At 38.5% G+C, this 27,127-nt stretch overlaps 1 protein-coding gene across 2 annotated transcripts in view; it reads left to right on the top strand.

Annotated features, from left to right (window-relative positions):
• The first annotated feature begins 1,616 nt into the window (after positions 1 to 1,616).
• The window catches only part of LOC128548472 (nonsense-mediated mRNA decay factor SMG8-like), a 43,855-nt gene continuing 18,344 nt past the window's right edge, over positions 1,617 to 27,127 (top strand). For both annotated transcript variants that reach the window (XM_053523344.1, XM_053523343.1), the window contains exons 1-11: positions 1,617 to 1,713; positions 4,788 to 4,908; positions 7,287 to 7,322; positions 7,582 to 7,701; positions 8,832 to 8,915; positions 9,467 to 9,534; positions 10,209 to 10,383; positions 11,017 to 11,105; positions 11,346 to 11,476; positions 13,782 to 13,978; positions 14,564 to 14,703. In XM_053523344.1, coding sequence (XP_053379319.1) covers positions 1,661 to 1,713; positions 4,788 to 4,908; positions 7,287 to 7,322; positions 7,582 to 7,701; positions 8,832 to 8,915; positions 9,467 to 9,534; positions 10,209 to 10,383; positions 11,017 to 11,105; positions 11,346 to 11,476; positions 13,782 to 13,978; positions 14,564 to 14,703 — 1,214 coding nt within the window. In that variant the 5' untranslated portion in view covers positions 1,617 to 1,660. The remainder of the gene's footprint in view (positions 1,714 to 4,787; positions 4,909 to 7,286; positions 7,323 to 7,581; positions 7,702 to 8,831; positions 8,916 to 9,466; positions 9,535 to 10,208; positions 10,384 to 11,016; positions 11,106 to 11,345; positions 11,477 to 13,781; positions 13,979 to 14,563; positions 14,704 to 27,127) is intronic.

The following is a 27,127-nucleotide window of genomic DNA, read 5'->3' as shown; positions in this document are numbered from 1 at the left end:
CATGAAGGCATTTTACTCGCGAACCACTTCACCCAGGACCTTCAAACTTCACATGCTGATAGTAGTTATTGAGTACACCAACCCTACTGACTTTGGGGTCACCAGGTTAAAGGTCAAGGTCAAAGTGGCCAACATTAACTTTTTGCATGAAGGCACTTTACTCGCGAACCACTTCACCCAGGACCTTCAAACTTCACATGCTGATAGTATTTTATTAAGTACACCACCCCTACTGACTTTGGGGTCACCAGATCAAAGGTCAAGGTCACAGGAGCCAACGTTAACTTTTTGCATGAAGGCACTTTACTCGCGAACCACTGCACCCAGGACCTTCAAACTTCACATGCTGATAGTACTTATTGAGTACACTACTTCTACTGACCTTGGGGTCACCAGGTCAAAGGTCAAGGTGCTGCAGGGGCCAACGTTAACTTTTTGCATGAAGGCACTTTACTTGAGAACCACTGCACCCAGGACCTTCAACCTTCAATTGCTGATAGTACTTATTGAGTACACCACTTCTACTGACTTTGGGGTCACCAGGTCAAAGGTCAAGGTCACAGGGGCCAACATTAACTTTTTGCATGAAGGCACTTTACTCGCGAACCACTTCACTCAGGACCTTCAAACTTTACATGCTGATAATATTTTATGAGTACACCAACCCTACTGACTTTGGGGTCACCAGGTCAAAGGTCAAGGTCACAGGGGCCAACGTTAACTTTTTGCATGAAGGCACTTTACATGCGAACCACTGCACCCAGGACTTTCAAACTTCACATGCTGATAGTACTTATTGAGTACACCACCCCTACTGACTTTGGAGTCACCAGGTCAAAGGTCAAGGTGCTGCGGGGGCATTTGTCACCATTAGTGACAGCTCTTGTTTTCCTAGTTATTCGCAACCCCTCACACTTATCAGCGTTAGATTCCATGAACCCGTTCTGTGCCCACTATTAAGGAGCATGAAGATCACTTTGTAAAGTTTTGGCATCTGTTAAAGACTGTCTGTTGTACAATACAGTCTGACTCTACTTTGTATGGAATTAGCGAGTTCATGAATGCAAAAGAGAAACAGACAATTTTTAAGTGCCGAGAATGGAATCCTGGGGACCCCAGCTAGGACAGGGGAAGTAACTTAAGCCGTCTACAACAGCTGAGTGCGGTACGTCAAGGGGTCCTTCAAGAATGGTTTAACGCAGCTTGAAGGGTGGACACCAAGCTGTTCAAGCGTGTGTGTTAGTTTATTGTGATCAACCTTGTCAAATGGTTTACTAAAATCCATATACAACATAACGTGTCAATATTTTTCTATTTTTGATAAGAAGACATCTCATACTAAATGACCATATATGGTTTTCATATCATTGAAATGCTCTGAAGTGCTGAAAATGAGGTCAGAATATTAGTTAATATTAAATAAACAAGGAAATCAATATGTAGAATGTAACCTACATGGGAGAGCGGTGCAACAGAGTGGTAATGATTATTATTAAACTTACCAACTGCCACATGACTTGCACCTCCGCTGTACAATCCTGTATGATTGTGCGGAGTATCAAGAAGCTAGATGAAAGTGTTCAAATATAGCCGCATATATATTTATATTTCCGCCTTATATACTTCTCTAAAGTACGGTACGGTACGGCATTAAGATAAAATGTCAGCCGTGGAAGCTGCTGCGATTTCATTTCCAATAAAACAAGACTTTGTGTGAGTTAGAATTTCAATTGCATCCCTATTTTCTGTTAATTTTAATCCATATCATGTTAACACTTCAGTTTTTATGTACACGTTTAAAGTAGAATAGGATCTGTTTATAATTTTTTAGCAGAACAAAACTTGTCAAAAATGAAAGTAGATTCCTGTGGCTGTGGCATGTCATGTTCATGATGTGGTTGGGGATTAGATACCTGGGTAGAAAGGGACTATCACGGCAGCAAACATTCTCAACCTAGAGAACAAATACCTAAAATGAACAACTTGCACCAATTACAAATTTGAAATTACGATGTTTGGTTGGGTTTGATGTTGCACGGACAGTTACAGGCCTTATGGTGACTTAATTACCAGCTTTGATGGTGAAGGAAGACCAAGTGCCCATTTGTGCATTTTTTCATCAGAAGTGGGTACTTTGGTAGAACCATTGGACCGACCTTCCGGAACAAATCTAGATGGCTTCCTTGCATGAAGAGTTTAACACCCTGTCCCGACTTGAACCTTACATTGATCAGCGGAAAGTGATTTGGAGTCAGTGACCTAGCTTTATCACTCGGCCACAGAGGCCGCAGAACCGGTTCTATACCAACAGCATATACAGACACTAAAACATTTTATATAAGCATAAAATCAAAAGGTTTAAGTGTAAAAAATAATGTTAGTTTCCAGTATCCTGACCTACCCTAAATTTTTGGCCCGATCCTAAATGTTTTTATAGCCTTGTAGAATTTTTTTCAAATTGTTAACAAAAAGTTGCAAAACTGCACTTTAAATGCTTTAAACATGATCAGTGATGTTAGAAATGAACTTACTGATGCTCTATTTAAAGGCATAAACCCCATATTTGTATTCATTTTTTAGCTCGACTATTCAAAGAATAGTCTAGCTATTCTACTCACCCTGGCATCGGCGTCACACCTTGGTTAAGTTTTTGCATGCAAGTACATACAGCTATCATTTAAAGGCATATAGCTTTGAAACTTATTTATTCTTTTTCTAGGTCAATTACCAACCTCACTGGGTCAAGTTCCATAACTCTAACATGTATTTTGAGCAAATTATGCCCCGTTTTGGACTTAGAAAATTCTGGTTAAAGTTTTACATGCAAGTTACTATCTCCAAAACTAATGCAGATATTGAATTGAAACTTCACATGTGTCTTCGGGGTTATAAAACTAGTTGATAGCACCAAGTCCCATAACTCTGACCTTCATTTTGGCCAAATTATGCCCCCTTTTGGACTTAGAAAATTCTGGTTAAAGTTTTGGGTGCAAGTACATACAGCTATTACTAAAAGGCATATAGATTTGAAACTTATTTTTTCTTTTTCTAGATCAATTACCTACCTCACTGGGTCAAGACCCATAACTCTGACATGTATTTTGGCCAAATTATGTCCCCTTTTGGACTTAGAAAATTCTGGTTAAAGTTTTGCCTGCAAGTACATACAGCTATTACTAAAAGGCATATAGATTTGAAACTTATTTTTTCTTTTTCTAGATCAATTACCTACCTCACTGGGTCAAGTCCCATAACTCTGACATGTATTTTGGGCAAATTATGCCCCCTTTTGGACTTAGAAAATCCTGGTTAAAGTTTTACATGCAAGTAACTATCTCCAAAACTACTACAGATATTAAATTGAAACTTCAAATGTGTCTTCAGGGTTATAAAACTAGTTGATAGCACCAAGTCCCATAACTCTGACATTTATTTTGGGCAAATTATGCCCCCTTTTGGACTTTGAAAATCCTGGTTAAAGTTTTGCATGCAAGTACATACAGCTATTACCAAAAGGCATATAGCTTTGAAACATATTTATTCTTTTTCTAGGTCAATTACCAACCTCACTGGATCAAGTTCCATAACTCTTAACATGTATTTTGAGCAAATTATGCCCCCTTTTGGACTTAGAAAATTCTGGTTAAAGTTTTACATGCAAGTTACTATCCCCAAAACTAATGCAGATATTGAATTGAAACTTAACATGTTTCTTCGGGGTTATAAAACTAGTTGATAACATCAAGTCCCATAACTCTGATATGTATTTTGGTCAAATTATGTCCCCTTTCGAACTTAAAACTCTTTTTATATTTAACATTTTGGGTAATAATTTCCTGCTTCTGTGACAATATTTCGAATAGTCGAGCTTGGCAGTCTTACGGACAGCTCTTGTTTGACATAAAAATAATTTCTGAAAAGTTCCACTGAAACAATTTTTTTTTTGAAAATTTACCAACCTACCAAGCTAACTTTTTGAGCATGTTACAGGAAACTAACAACTTCTTTTAGGTCTCATGTGTATTTACACAAGTACCGTATTTGCATTATCCTTATGTGTATTTACAGTACTTATGCATTAGCGTTAAATTTAGGTGTAAAAAGTAGACATATGTTATAAATACATTTTAAATGTGTATTGTCTCTAAAAAAAGGAAGTTTTTTAACAATCGGCTACTAGCTGCATCACATTCAATAAAATGCACAATTAAGTTATACATTTATATTTTGAAGTAAATAATCCAACTATGAAATTTTTAAGTAAAAGATGGGCAAAGCTATTTTGAAATTGTTAACACATTATTGAGCATCTGCAGTTTTATTTATAAAGATGACATGGTTATTAACTTATTTGAATGATTGAAGTGATCAAAAAATGGGCAGTAATAATAGCATAGCTGAAAAGGGTGGCCATTTACACAGATAATTGGCCCAAGTTGCAAAATTACTGAATCAGTCACATTATTGGGGATATGAAAATGTTATAGTAATAATCTTACAAAAATGACAAAATAACAAGAAATTAATATGCATCGCTGACCTGGTCACACAATGAGAATCAGATCAATGACATAGTGTTTGTGCAATGAAATATTGGTTTTAAAAAATTTGAAAGTTGAACAACAAAAAATAACATGGTATGACTGTATCCATTCCTAATAAACACATGTACCTAATATGATAATATTTAACTTGCCCGTCAGGAGATTGACTATAACTTTTACCTTTCTTAGGCAGTTCTAAATGTCAAGCCATCTTACGTATATATATATATACTTGTATTTCAGCCCAAGTCAATACAAAGATAACAAAGTATGTGTTGTGTCAGTTATAGGAAAGAGCCAGTACAAGACGTCCACTTCTAAAGCTTCCTCATTCAACCCTATTTTAGATGCTGATGTGTTTAAGGTATAGTAAACATGTTAACATTTTGTTAGCTGTATAATGTCAGTAATTTAATTTTCCTAAAAGAGAAATGATAGATGAATTTTTATGCCCCCACTTTTGGTGGGGGGGCATATAGATTTGCCCTTGTACGTCCTTCCTTCCGTCCTTCCATCCGTCCATCCTTCGTCCTTCCGAGAATGGTGTATCGCGCCTAGCTCCAAAAGTATTTGATGTAGAGTCACAAAACTTTACAGGAATGTTGGTCAGCATGTGTAGTTGTGCACCTATGGTTTCGCGTCTGGATTCATTTAGTCATGTAGGAGTTATGGCCCCTGACTTTGTAAAAATTAGTCATTTTAGTGTTGTGTTGCGCCTAGCTCTGAAAGTATTTGATGTAGAGTCACAAAACTTTACAGGAATGTTGGTCAGCATGTGCAGTTGTGCACCTGGGGTTTCGCATCCAGATTCATTCAGTTGTATAGGAGTTATAGCCCCTGACTTAGTAAAAAATTGGTCATTTTAATGTGTCGCACCTAGCTCCAAAAGTATTTGACCTAGAGTCACCAAAGTTTACAGGAATGTTGGTCAGCATGTTTAGTTGTGCACCTGGGGTTTTGCGTCTGGATTCATTCAGTTGTGTAGGAGTTATGGCCCCTGACTTAGTTGAAAATTGGTCATTTTAATGTTGTGTTGCACGTAGCTCCAAAAGTATTTGACCCAGAGTCAATTTTTGACCCTTGTCCGTCCGTCATTCCGAGAATGTGTCATGCCTAGCTCCAAAAGTATTTGATATAGAGTCACAAATTTACAGGAATGTTGGTCAGCAGGTGTAGTTGTGCACCTGGGGTTTCGCGTCTGGATTCATTTAGTCATGTAGGAGTTATGGCCCCTGACTTTGTAAAAATTATTCATTTTAATGTTGTGTTGCGCCTAGCTCTGAAAGTATTTGATATAGAGTCACAAAACTTTACTGGAATGTTGGTCAGCATGTGTAGTTGTACACCTGGGGTTTCGCATCTGGATTCATTTAGTCATATAGGAGTTATGGCCCCTGACTTTGTAAAAATTAGTCATTTTAGTGTTGTGTTGCGCCTAGCTCTGAAAGTATTTGATGTAGAGTCACAAAACTTTACAGGAATGTTGGTCAGCATGTGCAGTTGTGCACCTGGGATTTCGCGTCCAGATTCATTCAGTTGTATAGCAGTTATAGCCCCTGACTTAGTAAAAAATTGGTCATTGTAATGTTTTGTCGCACGTAGCTCCAAAAGTATTTGACCTAGAGCCACCAAAGTTTACAGGAATGTTGGTCAGCATGTGCAATTGTGCACCTGGGGTTTTGCGTCCGGATTCATTCATTTGTGTAGGAGTTATGGCCCCTGACTTAGTTAATCAAAGCCTTGAGATGTCTGGTGGTTGTGGGTTTTGCTGTAGTTACTTTCATTTTAAATGCCAATCTATAAATATACATGTATAAGAAACAAATACTAATGTGCCTCATATCTAAGATAAACTCTGCCTGACCTTACATGAACAGCTGGAAGTCAATGATGTAACCATGGGCTGGAATACCTAATCATTGACAGATCTTATATAATCTAAATGGCCAGTGTGAATGGATAGAGGATGAATAAGAACTGCTTGATCATTGATAATTCATCCGCGTTGTTCATGAATGGGACTACTTTGTGTAGCACATGAACAAATTCCTTTGGATGTGATTTGGAATCAAATAAAGATACTACATGATTGTCAGAAATACACTTAACTTTGGTAGCGGGATAAACCCGCAACCAAAAATTGGTCATTTTAATGTTGCGTCGCGCGTAGCTCCAAAAGTATTTGACCCAGAGTCACCAAAGTTTACAGGAATGTTGGTCAGCATGTTTAGTTGTGCACCTGGTGTTTTGCATCCGGATTCATTCAGTCATGTAGGAGTTATGGCCCCTGACTTTGTAAAAATTGGTCATTTTAGTGTTGTGTCGCGCCTAGCTCTGAAAGTATTTGATGTAGAGTCACAAAACTGTATAGGAATGTTGGTCAGCATGTGCAGTTGTGCCCCTGGGGTCTCGTGTCCGGATTCATTCAGTATTGTTGGAGTTATGGCCCCTGTCCTTTGTCATGTAGTGGGGGCATCTGTGTCCCATGGACACATTTCTAGTTAATTATTATTAAGAATGTTTTTTACTGGGCACCCAACCAGCACCAGAGAGTATATAAGCAATATGCAGCAACATGCTGCAAGTAATTTGTCTGTCTTTGCCAAGGGAGACAACTAATATTTTCACTCACACTTAAAGTTTGTTAAGATATGTAGTTCTCTCCCACAGCTGTGACTTGATAACTGTTTTATTTTGTGAATATTAATGGATATCCTCTAGCTAATTATTTATTTCTTGCAGGGTGTTAGAGGATTCTTAAAAGACAGTGTCAACCAGGTAATTACAATTAAATTTAATTATTGGTTAAACTACAGTTTTGTCATATTAAAATATATGATGTTTTTTTTTTGATTACCTGAAAATTAGAATTTAGAGACAGTAATGCAACACTTTCATTGATTCAGCCATTGACAGATGTATACATCTACAGTTGAGGACCAAGTGTTGATACAATTTTCAGGGAGTTGGGGTGTATTTATGATGCTTGTAGTGTTACTTTGAATTTATTTAAATAAATTCGAATTATATATTTCAGGGTGACATCGAGTGTTACTATGATGTTGACAGCAGTGTTGTATACCTACACCTGACCAGTATATTGGATTCTTACAGACTGACTTCAGTGTGCCAGAAACTCAAGGATGCTTCTATTAAGGTACTAATATTGGTATTATAAAGTCTAAATGTATACACTCAGTTTCAGTAAGATTTACAATTTGTTTTACGGTATGCTGAAGATACTGTTGTGCTAGAATAGTTTGACTGAAGTTTAGTAATGTTCTTTCTGAAGCCTTCTAATATACTGTTTGAAAACTTCAGAATGGACTTGCCTGTCAAAGTTAGAAATGTGCATGCTATTCCTGCAGCTTATTTTTATGCCCCCACTTTGGGGGGTGGGGGGCATATAGATTTGCCCTTGTTCGTCCGTCCTTCCGTCTTTCCGTCCGTCCTTCCGTCCTTCCAAAAATGTTGTGTCGCACCTAGCTCCAAAAGTATTTGACGTAGAGTCACAAAACTTTACAGGAATGTTGGTCAGCATGTGTAGTTGTGCACCTGGGGTTTCACATCCGGATTCATTCAGTCATGTAGGAGTTATGGCCCCTTACTTAGTAAAAAATTGGTCATTTTAATGTTGTGTCGCATATAGCTCCAAAAGTTTTTGACCTAGAGTCACCAAAGTTTACAGGAATGTTGGTCAGCATGTGCAGTTGTGCACCTGGGGTTTTGCTTCCAGATTCATTCAGTCCTGTAGGAGTTATGACCCCTGACTTAGTTAAAAATTGGTCATTTTAATGTTGTGTCGAGCATAGCTCCAAAATTATTTGACCTACAGTCACCAAAGTTTACAGGAATGTTGGTCAGCATGTGCAGTTGTGCACCCGGGGTTTCACATCCGGATTTATTCAGTATTGTAGGAGTTACGGCCCCTGACCTAGGAAAAAATTTGTGTCCTTTGTCATATAGTGGGGGCATCTGTGTCCCATGGACACATTTCTAGTTTTTTTTATAAAACTTTGTCTTTTCTTATACATTATATAGTTGATACAAATATACTGCTACACTAAATGAAAAGGGTGATCGTGATGGACATAGAAAATTCCTTTCAATGTTTTTTGAATTGCTGCATATAGATGAATCTCCACTAAAGTACATTGAAAGTTTAGCCACTACAGCTCTGTACTTTTGTAAGATATAAAGGGCCATCCTCTCTCATGTTTCTAGCAGTTTTGTTTACATTAAGATAAAATTTTGTGATGCAACACATATCATATTTTCTGCTTGCAGGATTTCCAGACACTATGGCAGCAAGAGGACTGTCACAATGCTAAATGTCTTCTTTTTCTCTTCCAAGTTTCTCATATATTAGTTGTAAGTATATTGTTCCAGTATTTCAGAAGAGATTAAAAAAAAAGTAGCTTTGGGTATAGTTAATGTCTTTGTAGAAATTTTATAACAAATTTTTCTTACATATTACATATCCCATACAACAGAAAGTGAAAGCAGAACACACAAACATACACTGCCTTACGACATGCTATGCTGTGGTCTGTATTGCAAAGCGGTCATAGTTTCTGATTGTGAATCATTTATGTGTTTGATGTCTGCTCACGTATTGCAAAGAAGATAGTTCTGTTGAGATGCAAACTTATGCATCAAATAACAGAGAAGCTCCTTGAATCTTCCTCCACATTTAATGCTGAGGCCACCATCCGACCTAGGAATGTGTCATTTGGACTGAAAACCCAACAAACTAAAATGCAGAGGTTTAACTATATTAGATAGAAAAGTTGGGATCCATATGACACATGATGTAGACTGTTCAGCAGTTTAACAACACATTGTTTAAAATTTTAATGCCTAATTTATGTAAATGTTCTGACTAGTGTCAATATTTTACATGAGGTTGTGTTATATTTTAGATTTCACATCCTAGTTCATCATTTGACATCACATATGTGAGGCTGTTCAGGATATTGGATTCTATCAGGTAAAACATAGAATATAGTTACATCAGTGCTAATTGGCACAGCAGAAAATTCTCACTGAATTTTAATTACTGTGAAATTATCAATTTTTATTTAGGACTAATTTTCCTGGACATTGTTGTTGAGTCATGCCATATTTTTTTTTATTTCAATGAAGCAATACAATTACCATGCATTTATTGATGGACAAAATCCATCAGTTTCTTCACCAGGAAATAACTGTTTTGGCCACAACCACCAAATTTCATGCCCATGCAATTTAATAGGTGATTTCACAATTAATGCTTGATATTTTCATTGCCCTGTCCGAAATAGAAACAAAAACAAGTAAAGCAAGTATTGCCTCGAATATTTCAACTTTAACTCGGGACGTATATATACTCCAAGACAGGTTTGAAAAGAGTGATGTGGTTTTCACATACTGGTGGGTTGTTTAATATTTTGTTGGTGGACAAGACCAAATATTTCTGATTTCATGGCAGGTTTGCCATTCAGACTTAGAACCTCATGGGATGGTTGTCTGTTCTTCAGTAGTCTGAAAACTGTGCAATAATGTGCTGCAAGCAACTCTTTAAATTTATGAGGACACTAATTATCATGATTTCCAAGTATTTCCTGGATGAAGATGTACACTTGCGTGTTTTGAAATCTCAGTCTCTCTGTTATTGTATTGCAGAATGAAGGTACAAAAATGTGTAACAGAACAGTTGTTAGATCTACCCATCTCCAAAGATTGGAAATACAATGGTCGTCCATGTTCACCGAGAGTTTTGTTTGTGTTTGAGACATCCACCATTGAGTATGATCCAGATGAATTAGTTGATAATACAGGATATAAGATAAGGCCACAGGTATATGTTAAAACAACTTTGTGAGATTTTAGACTTTCATAAGTACCTTGTCCACAACAAACTTTCATTTATTTTAGTCTGATATTATGTCCAACTCAGCTTTGTCCACAAACTGATGAAATCCTAAGTTATTCACATTCTTACTTAAATTAGAAGCTTCAGACTAAAAAAAGGATAAAAAAACATTTTCATTTGCAGTAGATGATAATCATTTTGTTCATTTTGCTATCAGATAGGAAGTTTTGTATGTTTTGCATAAAATTTGGGGAACAAAAAGAGCAGTTTGGGTATTTGTGTACAGGCAAGCTCGATTTGTCAGCTGCAGATTATTGAAAAACATGCTGATGGAATTAAAAGGGATAGATCTGTCAAGCTTGTTCAATAGATATAGGGGGAAAAAAGAAATTTTAAATTAGCTCTTTGGCCCTAGAACTGTCTCTAATGTCTTGACTAGAACTACATGTATTTATGCTTCTAAGCAGGTTGTACATTAAGAGAACTTGTCAGTCATCTTAATCTGGCATAATGCCACAAATAACTATCAGTTGAAATATTAAGTGATGAAACCAGTTACATTTCTATCTTTCTAAAGTGTGATTATGATAAAACAGATTGTGAACTGTAATATTCCAGAGGATCCACCCTATCAAGAGACTACAACACTGTATGGAGGACCAAATCTACAAAATTCTTAGAAAATCTAGAGTTATCACCAACATCAGGTATTTGTATTAGTTATCATAGTCCTTTGCTGAAATCTTTTATCATATCTCAGCATGAATGGAAATTTTGTTTCTAATTGTGTATGCTTTTTCTGGAATCAGCCATAATTTTTGCTTTTGGTATTAATTTGTTTTCAATTTTGTTATTTGTGTCAACTGTAAAGGTTTTAGTCTTTGTCATTTCTGTTATTTCAGTTGATAAACACTGTGGATTTACAAACTTTACTTAATCATTTACAGCAACAATTCGCTATTTGCTGTGCCAGCCAATCAGGAGTTTGTATTTATCCATGTATACCAGAATGAGGCTGCTGACCCAGTTTCTTTCTTCCTGCAGCAGATCAGAGATAACACGATACAGCATGACACAGGTGAGACCTGGAATGTTTGTAGATTGTATTTCTTCACATGTTTGTAAATGTTACCCTCTGACTTGTTTTTCAAATTTTAGCTCTACTCTCAGAGAAAAAGTAGAGCTATTGCATTTGCGTCGCAATCACCATTTGTAAATATTTTTGATATAGTCAAATATCTCTGTTACTATCAAAACTATTGACTTGAAACTTAAAATAATTATTTACTATCATAGTCTACACCAGGAGAAACAATCCCCCTAATTCTGATTGAATTTTGACAGAGTTATGCCCTTTTTTAACTTAGAATTTTTTTATTAAAGTTTTTAATAAACAGTCAGGGGTGTAACTGTTTTAAGTTATGTAACCTATTTCGGTTACTTTTTCAAGCATTTTATAACCTGTATTAGTTATAAAATATAGTTAACTCGGGTAAGTTATTAAAAAAAAGTCTTTTTGCTGTTCTCACAAAGTGACCTTTAAAGTGAAATTAGTAGCAATCTGTGGTTAATCAAATGCTCTTTTAGTCTGATCATGACCTGATGATGTTAAGAGTTTTATAGCTTTAAACCTTTTATGTAAAACTTTATCAGCCTTGCGTAAAAATTTTTACTGCATAGCTGGAAAGATAAAAGTTCAAGGATTCAGGGAATAATTGCATTTGTCACATTCGAAAAGAGGAATTGGCACAGGAGGGCTTTGTAATATTTTATGATAACTGAAACAAGTTATGAAAGTATAAGCAATAACTCAAATGGGTTATAAACTGTGATAACTTGAAACAGTTACACCCCTGACTGATAAAGTCAAATATTTCTGTTAATCAAAGCTTTTGACTTGAAACTTAAAAAAGTTATTTACTATCAAAGTCTGCACCAGGAGAAACAGTCGTCATAACTCTGATTTGAATCTTGACAGAGTTATGTCCCTTTTTAACTTAGAATTTTTTTGGTAGAGTTTTTACTGGCAAAGCTCTAATTCAGAGTAAAGCACAGAGAAAAGTTGAGCATGCTGTCTTACGGACAGCTCTTGTCATGAAATGAGGTTAGCCCCCTTTTTCAATAGTGTTCCAATTATGTCTTTGTGGTAATATAAGTTATCAAACCAGCTAGTATTCCATCGAGTGTATTATGTTATCTTATTCTATATCTATTTTATCTAAAATAATTGCTAATGTGGCTTCTGCCATGTTACAAAATACTAATTTTGATATGAATTTTTAGCTCATCTGATTTTTTGAAAAAAAATGATGAGTTATTGTCATCACTTGAGCGGTTGTCGGCGTCGGTGTCGGCGTCGGCGTCTGCGTCGGCGTTGCCTGGTTAAGTTTTATGTTTAGGTCAGCTTTTCTCCTAAACTATCAAAGCTATTGCTTTGAAACTTGGAAGACTTGTTCACCATCATAAGCTGACCCTGTATAGCAAGAAACATAACTCCATCTTGCTTTTTGCAAGATTTATGGCCCCTTTTGTACTTAGAAAATATCAGATTTCTTGGTTAAGTTTTATGTTTAGGTCAACTTTTCTCCTAAACTATCAAAGCTATTGCTTTGAAACTTGGAATACTTGTTCACCATCATAAGCAGACCCTGTACATCAAGAAACATAACTCCATCTTGCTTTTTGCAAGAATTATTGCCCCTTTTGGACTTAGAAAATCAGTTTTCTTGGTTAAGTTTTATGTTTAGGTCAGCTTTTATCCTAAACTATCAAAGCTATTGCTTTAAAACTTGCAACACTTGTTCACCATCATAAGCTGACCCGGTACAGCAAGAAACATAACTCCATCCTGCTTTTTGCAAGATTTATGGCCCCTTTTGGACTTAGAAAATATCAGATTTCTTGGTTAAGTTTTATGTTTAGGTCAACTTTTTCTCTTGAACTATCAAAGCTATTGCTTTGAAACTTGCAACACTTGTTCACCATCATAAGCTGACCCTGTATAGCAAGCAACATAACTCCATCCTGCTTTTTGCAAGAATTATTGCCCCTTTTGGACTTAGAAAATCATTTTCTTGGTTGAGTATTATGTTTAAGGCAACTTTTCTCATAAACTATCAAAGCTATTGCTTTAAAACTTGCAACAGTTTTTCACAATCATAAGTGGACACTGTACATCAAGAAACATAACTCTATCCTGCTTTTTGCAAGAATGATGGCCCTTTTTAGACTTAGAAAATCATGGGTAGGACAATATTTCTATTATACAAAAAAAATCAGATGAGCGTCAGCACCCGCAAGGCGGTGCTCTTGTTATGTTAGCATCAGAACTCAAATGTATATTCAGTTTCATATTCAAAGATTGCTCTTGATCTTGCATTTAGAATCGGACTCACCGCGTAAGAGTTACCAGTCTACAAGAAGAGGTCAAGCTGGTACAGATAGGTCACGGTCAGTGGTGCTCTCTCGGAATGGAGGAGAATTTAGTTTTAAGGAGTTTTTATGGCAGCATATTGATATGGCACTAACAAAAGGCTTTGATGACAATGTTGGACGGCATCCAGTAACTGCAACATTTGAGGTTGTTACATTATCAGATCATAATATGTTTATTATTAACCTTTACCCTACTAAATTTCTAAAATGAACTGGTCCATCAGTCAATTTGGGCAATACCATTTATTATTCAAAGGGGTGTTCACTGAAAATTTACTGACTGAATAGCGAACAGTGCAGACCATGATTAGCCTGCACGGATGTGCAGGCTAATCTTGGTCCGCACTGGTCGCAAAGGCAGAATAACTTGCCGCCAGCAGGCTAAAGGTTAATATGTATTAACAGTACTATGCATTAGGTTTAAAATAGTACACAATGTATACATGTATAGATAAACACATTATAAATGTGTAGTACCACTGAAAAACTGGCTGTTTTCTTTAACAATTTTAACAATCAAGTGTTACTGCATAACATTAATGATGAATGTAACTGTGAAAGCAAACTTATTTTATATATTTAGTGAATTTGAATACATTTGATGAGGATTTTATACATTTATAGTAAATATCGAAAGGTAAAATATTTTAGTCAAAGATGGCCATTAGATGTCTTTAACTGTTGTCAGGGTACTTTTACAAATGACTGTGAAATGTTATGATGATTACAGTTAGCAAGCAGTGAGACATGGTTTACCTTGGCCAACAAGTTATATCTGATGTTGTTCTCGGAGAAGCTAGATCCTAAACTTCAACCACACTGTAATACTCTCAAATCCCTGCTAGAAACAGATCTCAGATTCTCAGAGAAGTATGCTATTTAAGTAGTATGAGCATCAAACTTACAATTTGGTCAAATTTTTCTCTTTTTTTTTTTTCTTTTTTTTTTTTGACACATTTGTAGAGACAGATATATGTAACAAACATTATATTAATATTTGTATTATGCTTGATGATGTACAATCTTTTAGGTGATTATTAGTCTTCTAGTTATTATTAAATTGTTTAGATTTACCCACATCTTTGTAGTTTTACAGCTGGACTTGTGGCATCATTTTCTGTTAGTTTGAAGTGAAAACTATAGTAGCTTTTGTTGTGTAGTTATTACAAATGTATATGTTGATCACAAAGAAAACAAATGATTAAAGGGAATAGAAAAACTGATTGCAACTAGAATTTGGTTTTGAATTTCTTTTGATCTACCACAATGCTGAAAGAGATTTTAATATTGAATCAGTAATAAAAATGTTAAAAGTTTTGAATTTTAGAAAATGTGTGTGACCATTTAAAATTTATGGCCTCACTACCACGCTTTAGTATAATTTATTATTTGATATTACTCGAAATAAAAAACAATACATACAGCCTTCTCTAAATTTATTAAACATGTCACCAATCTGTACCGACAATATATTCAAATAGATATAGGTACGTGATAATAAAACCTTGAAATATTGCTTATGAATTACATGTATATTCATATCATTTCAAATTAATAAGTTTGGTTGTGTCGGCCGCTCAAATTTGGTAGCTAGCTCATCGACCGGAAGGGACCAAGCATGCCAAACATTACAAGTGAAATTGCCAAAAGGATCCCGGTCGCCGAGTCACCTTTGAAAATATTACTAATGGCATCATTGCTACGCGTCGCATTACCAAAGGAGTCCCACTGATCGTGCAATCATAGACCCCAGCTTCCAAGTTGACCGTACCGTGAATCGGTACCAACCTTGAAAGCAAAGGACCCATAATCACACTACCAGCTCGATACGAGGTATGCCGGTAGAACCTGTAATGCGTTACTGGCAGCAAACACGTCAACTAGGCCTTACCAAAACTACATGGGCCAGACCTAGTGACCCGAAGCAACATTCAGGTCAACGACAGACTACAAACAAACCCGAAGCAACATTCGAGTTTACCACTACTTAGTGACCCGAAGCAACATTCGGGTCGACAACAATAAGTAAACAAGTAACCGGAAGCAACAGTCCAGTTGACAACCATTGAAATAACCTGGTGACTCAGAGTAACAATAACAGCTTACATAAAGTAGTGACCTGCGAAATAAGATAGAAAAATCCGAATACGGACGGCCATGTCTCCTCTTGAACGCAAAATAGAATGCCATCGAGGAGAGAAGTCACGCCCATATTCCGAAGTAAGCGAAATTTGAAATTGTAAATAACGATAACTTGTTAAATTTACTTCATAGAAACTGCAACGCCTGGTCACCTTCCAGCCAATAAGAATTTTACCGCCACAATAAATTTCAATTTATCCCCCAAAATTATTATTGAGACGCACAGAGATTTTTTATTATGGCAGATTTCAAATAGTACAGATAAAACTCCAACCCCACCTCATTTAAATGGACCCCGTCAGATTTGAAAAAATTAGTAGCCGTATCAATATCTGGGCTCACTATATCACTCCTGCCAGACCGACTTGTAATAATCCGGCCCGAACTATTTATTCGTTTGCGTTTGACGTCAATAGCTTTGACATTACAGGCCCCCCTCCAGACCCTCCTTGGTAAAATATCTACCCAAATGATAATTGTCTCGGGGAAGGCATCGCGTAGATATTTCACTTCTGTCTCTATTAACTCCCTTAGCTCGATAGAAGATAAACTTGTCAAATCGTTACCACCTAAATGTAAGATGATAGCCCTTGGTGGCGATGACAGTAATACTTGAGTCTGTACTGAATGGCGAAATGATGTCCATCGAAGTCCGCTTATTCCCCACCAAGCTATAGTTATATCGGGTAGCGAAAGGTTGGGTTTACCGGTGTCTGCTGCTCGTTTACCAGCCCAGAACGGAATTGAATCTCCCAGGACCCACACATCTACAAATAGTTATTAGATGGAATTGACAAGATGTCAAGTTTTGGGTTAACTATAATGGTGACAATATCTGAGGTATCTTCCAAGCAGTACACACGATGAAGGTTTCCTAGATATACTTGACTTGCTGTACCCCTAGACTTGCTTCACGTCTTAGACTTGCTTCGCTTCTTAGACGTGCTTCACTTCCTGGACTTGCTTCACGTCTTAGATTTGCTTCGCTTCTTAGACTTGCTTCGCTTCTTAGACTTGCTCCTCTAATTAAATTGCTCCTCTCACTAGACTTGCTGCGCAACCTGGACTTGCTGCACTTGGAAGACTTACTCCTCCGAATTAGACTTGCTCCTTTTACTGGACTTGCTGCGCAACCTGGACTTGCTGCACTTGGAAGACTTACTCCTCCGAATTAGACTTGCTCCTTTTACTGGACTTGCTGCGCAACCTGGACTTGCTGCACTTGGAAGACTTACTCCTCCGAATGAGACTTGCTCCTGTTACTGGACTTGCTGCGCAACCTGGACTTGCTGCACTTGGAAGACTTACTCTTCCGAATTGGACTTGCTCCTTTTACTGGACTTGCTGCGCAACCTGGACTTGCTGCACTTAGAAGACTTACTCTTCCGAATTGGCCTTGCTCCTTTTACTGGACTTGCTGCGCAACCTGGACTTGCTGCACTTGGAAGACTTACTCCTCCGAATTGGACTTGCTCCTGTTACTGGACTTGCTGCGCAACCTGGACTTGCTGCACTTGGAAGACTTACTCTTCTGAATTAGACTTGCTCCTCTTACTGGACTTGCTGCGCAACCTGGACTTGCTGCACTTGGAAGACTTACTCTTCTGAATTAGACTTGCTCCTCTTACTGGACTTGCTGCGCAACCTGGACTTGCTGCACTTGGAAGACTAACTCTTCCGAATTGGACTTACACCTTTTACTGGACTTGCTGGGCAACCTGGACTTGCTGCACTTGGAAGACTTACTCTTCTGAATTGGACTTGCTGCGCAACTTGGACTTGCTGCGCTTTGGAGACGTACTCCTCTAACTGAAACTCTTAAGTTTCGTTAGTGACAATACTGGAGGTTTCTTTCTAAACCTTATTTTTTTCTCTCTTTTTTTTTATTTCAAATCCATTTCAAGTATATATACAAAACGCGCGAACCGGATAGAGAGACGCCATTGTGACGTCACGCGAACAAAAATAGCATACACAAAATGGCGGCAAATTGTGTTTGTTTTATACAAATAAATTGATATTTTTGACAACAGCCCCCTTCTAAAGAAATATTCCATATTTCTAAATCATGGCAAAAATATCTGATTTATTCTGTCTGCATATCCTCTGTTGATATTGTAATGTGGGGACTGTCTTCATCATCTTCATCTTGTCTGCTCAGATAATCTGCAAAGATGTTGTCTGATCCTTTTATTGCCTCAATCCGGAATTTATATGACTGCAAAAATAATGCCCATCTCACTAATCTTCCATTATCTGGTGTGGATTTCTGGATATATGCTAAAGAATTGTGGTCTGTTTGTATGACGAATTCCTTCCCATAAATATACTTCTGGAATTTTTTTATTCCGAATACTATGGCAAGGCACTCTCTTTCTCCAACTGAGTAGTTCTTCTCATGATCGAGCAGCTTCTTGCTGGCAGAGGCAACTGGAAATAAACCCTCTTCATACTGCTGCAGTAACGCTGCTCAAATCCCGGTACTTGAACCATCACACTGTAAAATGAATTGTTTAGAAAAATCTGGTAGTCGAAGAATAGGCGATCTAGTGAGTTGATCCTTCAAGGTATTAAAAGCACTTCCTTGCATACCAGACTGGGATTTCCGGTATTTTTACCAGTGCTGGAAAAATCCATCTTACACCCCGGGGTGTAAGATGACTCTCGTGCTTTAAATGACGTATTACGAACTACATATATGTAGAAGATTTATGTAGTTATTTATATTTTATTTTGAAAAACGGAATAAAAATCCAATACCTTGACAGTTCCTCTTTGTTCCTGATAGTATATTTCTCGATTCAAAACACGTTATTTTGTCAAAAATTCATAACGTTACGCCGGAACTGATAAAACAAAACCGGAACTAAACATTGTTATTTGTCTTTGAAACGTCATGACGTCTTTCCTGTTTACGGACGTTGATTTCCCGCGCTTTGTTTAAATACGCTGCTATAAGAAATAGTTCTAAAAAGAAAGCCGTTCAGCTGATTTTATTTTTATTATTATATCTTTATATCGGTATGCAAGAAAAAGATTCTGTCACTGGTTATAGGTGCAGATGGGAATATCCGGCTCTCGGGTAACTGTTTAGGCGGTAACTCCTTAGGAACCTCGTTACCGCCTAAACAGTTACCCTCGAGGCCGGAAATTCCCATCTGCACCTACAACCAGTGAAAGAATCTTATAATCTTGACTTGCTTCCCATTTGACATAATTCGGCTGTCCCTTTTTCGTCAAGTCTGTTAGAGGTGCTGCTATTTCGGCAAATGAAGGTATGAATTTTCTGTAATAGCCCGCTAATCCTAAAAATGCCCTAACTTGTCTTTTGGTTTTTGGAACTGCTGCTTGCCTTATGCGATTAAGTTTCTCCTCTTCCATCTGAACTATTCCATTTCCAACCATATGTCCTGTAAATCCAATATTGCCAAACCCGATAAAACAATTTTATGGTTTAACTGTAAGACATGCTTCTTTAAGTCTTTGGAGGAGGTCTCGTAGCATAACAAGATGATCATTCCAAGTTGGAGTATGTCCTATCATATCGTCGATATAATTATCAACGTTGTTACATCCTGCTAGCAGCTTCCTCATTATACGATTGAAGGTCGCCCTAGAGTTGACCATTCCAAATGGCATTTTCTTAAACTGGTAACTCCCTCTGTCTGTAGAAAATGCTGTCATTCTTCGGCAACTTTCAGCAACTGGAATCTGCCAGAAACCTTTACATAAGTCGATCTTTGTAAAAAACTTATCATCTTTCAGTCTTGCCAGAATATCATCCACACTAGCCATAGGTTCGGTATCAAACTTGGTTACAGAATTAAGGCGTCGAAAGTCAATGCAGAATCTATTGCTTTCGTCTTTCTTCTTTACAATTACGATAGGTGCATTGTACTCGGATACAGACGGTTCTATAACATCAGCTTCCAGCATCTTCTTAATTTCATCTTCCACATCTTGACGCTTAGCGTATGGTATTGGGTACTGCTTCACTCGGATAGGTTTCTGGTCAATCAGTTCGACGTGGTGCTGTATGAGAGGAGTTGTTCCTGGTTGTTCGGAGAACACCTCACTAAATTCTTGAAGAAGATCTAAGACTTGCTTTCTCTGTTCCTGAGTAAGTCTTTCACAGATCTTGACATCACAAAATGTTTCACCACTTGTGTATCCTGGAAACTCTAGAAGACTTTCATCATCTACCGCTCCACCTTGAATATGGTTGTCATCTTCTATAATTGCCACACTTGCTGCAATCGTGTCTTTGCGTTCTTCATACTTCTTTAGCAAATTGATGTGATATGTTCTCATTCTATCACCAACATTTATTCTATAGTCAACTCCGTTGATAGCCTCAACAACTTCATATGGTCCTTTCCATTGTAGCATCATCTTATTCTTATCTGTCGGAAGCAGGAGTAGTACTTTGTCGCCAAGTTTTAATACTCGTTTGCGAGCTTTCTTATCGTAATGATGTTTGTATGTCTTCTGAGCTCTATTTAGACTTTCTCTTGCTATCTTGCACGTTTCTTCCAACCGCTGCTTTAAATCAAATACATATTGATATGTGTTCTGTGTCTCAGGATTTTCTTTCGCTGTCCATATTTCTTTCAACACTTGCATTGGTCCCCGCACTGTTCTTCCATATAAAAGTTCAAAGGGTGAGAATCCTGTGCTTGATTGTGGTACTTCTCTATAGGCAAATAATACTGCCGAAAGGTATCTATCCCAATCTTTGGGTCTTTCTTGGCACATCTTCTTTAACATGCTCTTCAGGACTCCATTCATACGCTCACAAAATCAATTGCACTTCGGGTTGTATGGTGTGGTGAAGAGTTGCTTCACTGATATAAGACGACTTACTTCTTTCATCAGGTCAGATGTAAATTGGCTGCCTCTGTCACTTAAAACTTCACTTGGGAGACCTACTCTCGAAAAGATGTCAAGAAGTGCTTCTGCTACTCTTTCTGTGTCAATTCGTGGTAATGCTACCGCTTCTGGATATCGCGTGGCATAATCAACCACTGTTAATATATATCTGTTTCCACTGTCTGACACTGGTGCAATAGGTCCTATTAAATCTATGGCTATTCTGTGGAAGGGTTCTTCAATCACTGGCATGTCTCCTAAAGGAACCTTCTTAACTTGGCCTTTCGGAATGGTCTTTTGGCATTTGTCACAAGATCGGCAAAATCGTCCAACTTCACTTGAAATCCCAGGCCAATAAAAGCTTGACTTGATCCTGTCCTCAGTTTTCTTTGCTGAAAGATGTCCTCCAACGATCGATTCGTGAGCAAGTTCCATCACTCTTTTGCGTTTGCTCGCTGGTACGACAATCTGTTTGGTCTCGTAGTCATATGCCCCTTTCGTTTGAAGATAAACTCTATACAGCACTCCATTTCTTATTGCAAATTTGTATTTTGCACCACCCTTGGTTTCGAGCATGTCTTCTGTCTTTGCTAAATCCCACAGCTTTTGCAATGCTTTATCTTCCTTCTGTGATGCCTTTAATGTCTCCACATTAACTTCTGTTTCACAGGAGGGTTTCGGCACATTCAGTGCTTTCATTGGTAGCTCTGCTTTTCTACTCTGTGATCTTGTCATAACCGCAGCTACTGATGTATCAGCAATCTTCTTTTTCCATTCAGGATCAGGTCTATCAAGTACACCAGGAACATTCCCAATGACTAAGTCACAAATCAACGACTTTGGTACCATTGCCTCAATTTCTCCAATGTAATACGGAGTATCAACCCATATCTTCGCCATAGGTACAACTTTGGCGTCCCCATGTATTGTGATCATCACTATTTCTTTGCCTAGAAATTGCTCTTCTTTGACTAAGTCTCTTCTTACAGCAGCGGATTCGCATCCAGTGTCCCTTAACACTTTCACTTCTTCTGTTCCTATGAATCCTCTCTGTACCTTCAAGTTCCTCTCCCCTTTTAAGCTGTCAATGGTACAAACTCCTGCAAGTATTGGGACTGACTCCCCACTTGCCAACTTCAATTTTCCGTCTTCAGTATTGTTTTTAAATGGACTGTTTTTTACTTCCGTTTGAACACACACTGCTGCTAACTTCTGGTCATTCTTTGCTGGAGCTGATCTCATCTGCTTACAATCTCTGGCTAAGTGTCCTGCTTTATTACAGATAAAGCAACTCTTTGGAGTGTTACTCCTGCTGTTTTGTCTACAGTCACGCACTAAATGACCTGCTTTATTACATATAAAGCAGGTTTTCCGCAACCCATTCTTCTCTTCTGTCTTTCGACTGGACTGCTCATGACTGGTGGAGTTGTGCTTCCTTTGTGGCGCAACACTCTTCGACAATATTGAAGGTGTCCCCTTATGTGCTTCGATGTACTGCTCTGCAAGACGCGTTATCTCGTCCATCGACTTTGGTGTTCTCTCTTTCAGAAACACCGCTAATTCAGCCGAACAACCTTCAATAAACTGCTCTCTTATCATTAAATCACATAAGGATTCATACATCTTTTCTATTCCAGCCAGTTCAGTCCAACGACTGAAGTATCTCTTTATTCTTGACACAAATTGGAAGACCGACTCTCCTTGGTCTGGTTTACTTTGTCGAAATTTAGATCTGAATCCCTCTTCAGTCAACTGATACCTCCCTAGGATCGCTTTCTTGAGAGAATCGTAATTACAGGCCTCTTCTTGTGGCATGCTTGTGTACACCTCCAGTCCCATTCCTGTTAAAAGTGAGCTAAGACTTATGGCCCAGCTCTCCTCTTCCCAATTTTGAATTTGAGCATATCTCTCAAACCTTTCCAGATATGCGTCAATGTTATCGTGCTCTTCATCAAACTTTGGAATCTTAGATCTGTACGCCTTACAAGTATCAGTACTGTCTACTCTGTTGACCCTCAAACGCTCAATCTCTAAGTCTCTCTCCTTCATTTGCAGTTCAAAGTTCATCTCCATCTGTCTCCTTTCTTCATCACGTCGTTGAGCTCTCTCTTCCCTTGCTGTACATTCCTCTTCCTTATCTTTGATGAAAAGGATCAAGTCTCCACCGGACAATCCAAGTCTCTCGCCAAGTCTCAACCATTCATCGTAATACATCATGCTTGTTATGATAGCTGCAATATTATTATAGTTAATCCCGGACGAGCCCCCAATTTGTCAAGTTTTGGGTTAACTATAATGGTGACAATATCTGAGGTATCTTCCAAGCAGTACACACGAAGAAGGTTTCCTAGATATACTTGACTTGCTGTACCCCTAGACTTGCTTCACGTCTTAGACTTGCTTCGCTTCTTAGACGTGCTTCACTTCCTGGACTTGCTTCACGTCTTAGATTTGCTTCGCTTCTTAGACTTGCTTCGCTTCTTAGACTTGCTCCTCTAATTTAAATTGTTCCTCTCACTAGACTTGCTGCGCAACCTGGACTTGCTGCACTTGGAAGACTTACTCCTCCGAATGAGACTTGCTCCTGTTACTGGACTTGCTGCGCAACCTGGACTTGCTGCACTTGGAAGACTTACTCCTCCGAATTGGACTTGCTCCTGTTACTGGACTTGCTGCACAACCTGGACTTGCTGCACTTAGAAGACTTACTCCTCCGAATGAGACTTGCTCCTGTTACTGGACTTGCTGCGCAACCTGGACTTGCTGCACTTGGAAGACTTACTCCTCCGAATTGGACTTGCTCCTGTTACTGGACTTGCTGCACAACCTGGACTTGCTGCACTTGGAAGACTTACTCCTCCGAATGAGACTTGCTCCTGTTACTGGACTTGCTGCACAACCTGGACTTGCTGCACTTGGAAGACTTACTCCTCCGAATTGGACTTGCTCCTGTTACTGGACTTGCTGCGCAACCTGGACTTGCTGCACTTAGAAGACTAACTCCTCCGAATTGGACTTGCTCCTGTTACTGGACTTGCTGCACAACCTGGACTTGCTGCACTTGGGAGACTTACTCCTCCGAATGAGACTTGCTCCTGTTACTGGACTTGCTGCGCAACCTGGACTTGCTGCACTTAGAAGACTTACTCCTCCGAATTGGACTTGCTCCTGTTACTGGACTTGCTGCACAACCTGGACTTGCTGCACTTGGAAGACTTACTCTTCCAAATTGGCCTTGCTCCTTTTACTGGACTTGCTGCGCAACCTGGACTTGCTGCACTTGGAAGACTTACTCTTCCAAATTGGCCTTGCTCCTTTTACTGGACTTGCTGCGCAACCTGGACTTGCTGCACTTGGAAGACTTACTCTTCCAAATTGGCCTTGCTCCTTTTACTGGACTTGCTGCGCAACCTGGACTTGCTGCACTTGGAAGACTTACTCTTCCAAATTGGCCTTGCTCCTTTTACTGGACTTGCTGCGCAACCTGGACTTGCTGCACTTGGAAGACTTACTCTTCCAAATTGGCCTTGCTCCTTTTACTGGACTTGCTGCACTTGGAAGACTAACTCTTCCAAATTGGCCTTGCTCCTTTTACTGGACTTGCTGCGCAACCTGGACTTGCTGCACTTAGAAGACTTACTCTTCCAAATTGGCCTTGCTCCTTTTACTGGACTTGCTGCGCAACCTGGACTTGCTGCACTTAGAAGACTAACTCTTCCAAATTGGCCTTGCTCCTTTTACTGGACTTGCTGCGCAACCTGGACTTGCTGCACTTAGAAGACTAACTCTTCCAAATTGGCCTTGCTCCTTTTACTGGACTTGCTGCGCAACCTGGACTTGCTGCACTTAGAAGACTTACTCCTCCGAATTGGACTTGCTCCTTTTACTGGACTTGCTGCGCAACCTGGACTTGCTGCACTTAGAAGACTAACTCTTCCAAATTGGCCTTGCTCCTGTTACTGGACTTGCTGCACAACCTGGACTTGCTGCACTTAGAAGACTTACTCCTCCGAATGAGACTTGCTCCTGTTACTGGACTTGCTGCGCAACCTGGACTTGCTGCACTTGGAAGACTTACTCTTCCAAATTGGCCTTGCTCCTTTTACTGGACTTGCTGGGCAACCTGGACTTGCTGCACTTGGAAGACTTACTCTTCCGAATTGGACTTGCTCCTTTTACTGGACTTGCTGCGCAACTTGGACTTGCTGCACTTTGGAGACGTACTCCTCTAACTGAAACTCTTAAGTTTCGTTAGTGACAATACTGGAGGTTTCTTTCTAAACCTTATTTTTTTCTCTCCTTTTTTTTTATTTCAATTCCATTTCAAGTATATATACAAAACGCGTGAACCGGATAGAGAGACGCCATTGTGACGTCACGCGAACAAAAATAGCATACACAAAATGGCGGCAAATTGTGTTTGTTTTATACAAATAAATTGATATTTTTGACACAAGAATACCTTAAATGTGGAAAATTTGCTTTAAACGGACTAACTACCAGGAAGAACTGACTTCAATGTACTTTTAAAATGTTGTCCGCTGATACAGTTAAGAGTGGGAAAACACCTCTTTACTGTAGAATTACGTTCGGATGTATACTTTATAGCAATTAGATTTCCATCTACCAAGGTTCATAATTACACTCGCTGAATAACCCTTAGTTGCCAAGTCTGTAGCCCAACCGATTCTAAAGCTATGCGATTTAAATGTACCAGTAATTTGATTTTTACTCAGACATTTATACAGAATGGCTGAAAATTGAGTTCTGGTAACCGGGGTGCCTTCTTGATGACAAAATAATATTCCTTCATTTTTTGGTCTTACGGCCAAGAAATCTATTAATGCTTGCGCTGCACAGACAGGCCCAGATTCTCTGGGTAGTTTTAACACAGTCGGTTTTCCCCTTTGGTTTGTTTTACTATGCCGAAGTTGAATTGTAAGATATTGGTTATCAATCACGAACAAATCTGATCGTTTAATGGGCCCATCAAATTGTCCCCTAAAGGAGACAACTAATTCGCTAACCCTGAACAATCCAAAGTATGCTAAAGTAAAGAGCGACGTAAACAGTTTTGTTTCATACGCATTGAAGCATATTTCTCTTAGAACTCTGCAAATAGATGTCAAAATAGGCAGAGTTAGTGGGGCTCTGTTATCATGTGTGATACGGTTCCTATGGCAACCCTCTAGTTATTTATTAACAATGAAAACCTGGGTTATATCATAATATCCAGAAAGTTTGTGAAAATAATTTAGCCCAGCTATATACGTCGTGATTGTCTTGGGTGACAACCCTTTTTCGAAACAATAAGCCATAAATAAAGTGATTTGTTGTTCTGGTATAGGCCAACTGTCTGAAAGATTGTATAACCGCCTAAAATTTTCAAATGCCCGAAAGGCAGTATTATATGTTAGCCTCGAATTCATTGAAATCCCTGACAGAAGCAGCTGTCTAGCTCTAGATCGAAGATGTCCCATAGAAAAGTTGGTATCGATTGGGGGCTGACGTCTGCGTCTGGAGCTAATTCTCTGAACTTGTTCAACTGAAAGCGAGATAAAGCGTCGCAGATTTCATTGCTACAACCCGGGACATGAGAGGCTTTGATTAAAATATTCAAGTTAAAACATCTCAACGTTAATATCCTGACAATGCACATAACTCGTTCTGATTTAGAGGATAATTTGTTAAGAATGTGAACCACAGCCATATTATCGCTGTTAAATCTATTTTTTTATTCATCAGATCGTTTCCCCAAATGAATATAGCTACCAAAATTGGGAACAATTCCAGTACTGTTATATCTGACGTGATGCCGCACGTGTGCCACGTGTCCGGCCACTTCGCCGAACACCAATGGCCTTTGAAGTATATACCAAAGCCTAATCCCTTGCCACCCGCACTATCAGTTTATAACTCTGTATCGGTGTTCGTGATCCAATAACGGTCATGAAAAACAGAGATACCGTTAAATTTTTTTAGAAAAACTAACCACATTGCCAAATCAAGCCGTATCTCTTTTTTAATTCGAATGCGATGAAAAGGCTTCGTGAGACCACAAACTGAGTTTATTAGTCGGCGTATAAAAGGCCTACCCACTACTATGGCTCTGCAACAAAAGTTTAATGACCCAATGAGAGACTGCATTTTCTTTAATGTTGTTTTATTTCGTGAAAGAATTTCTTCGATTTTTGTACAACCTCCTGCATTTTTGCTATAGGAATTTTTACCGTCATATGGTTTGAATCTAGTTCTAGGCCTAAAAAGATCAAAACCTCTGTAG

The sequence above is a fragment of the Mercenaria mercenaria genome, chromosome 14, assembly GCF_021730395.1.
Source record: "Mercenaria mercenaria strain notata chromosome 14, MADL_Memer_1, whole genome shotgun sequence".
NCBI lineage: Eukaryota > Metazoa > Mollusca > Bivalvia > Venerida > Veneridae > Mercenaria > Mercenaria mercenaria.
Note: the sequence above shows the minus strand (reverse complement) of the source record. Positions and strands in the feature narration are given on the sequence as shown.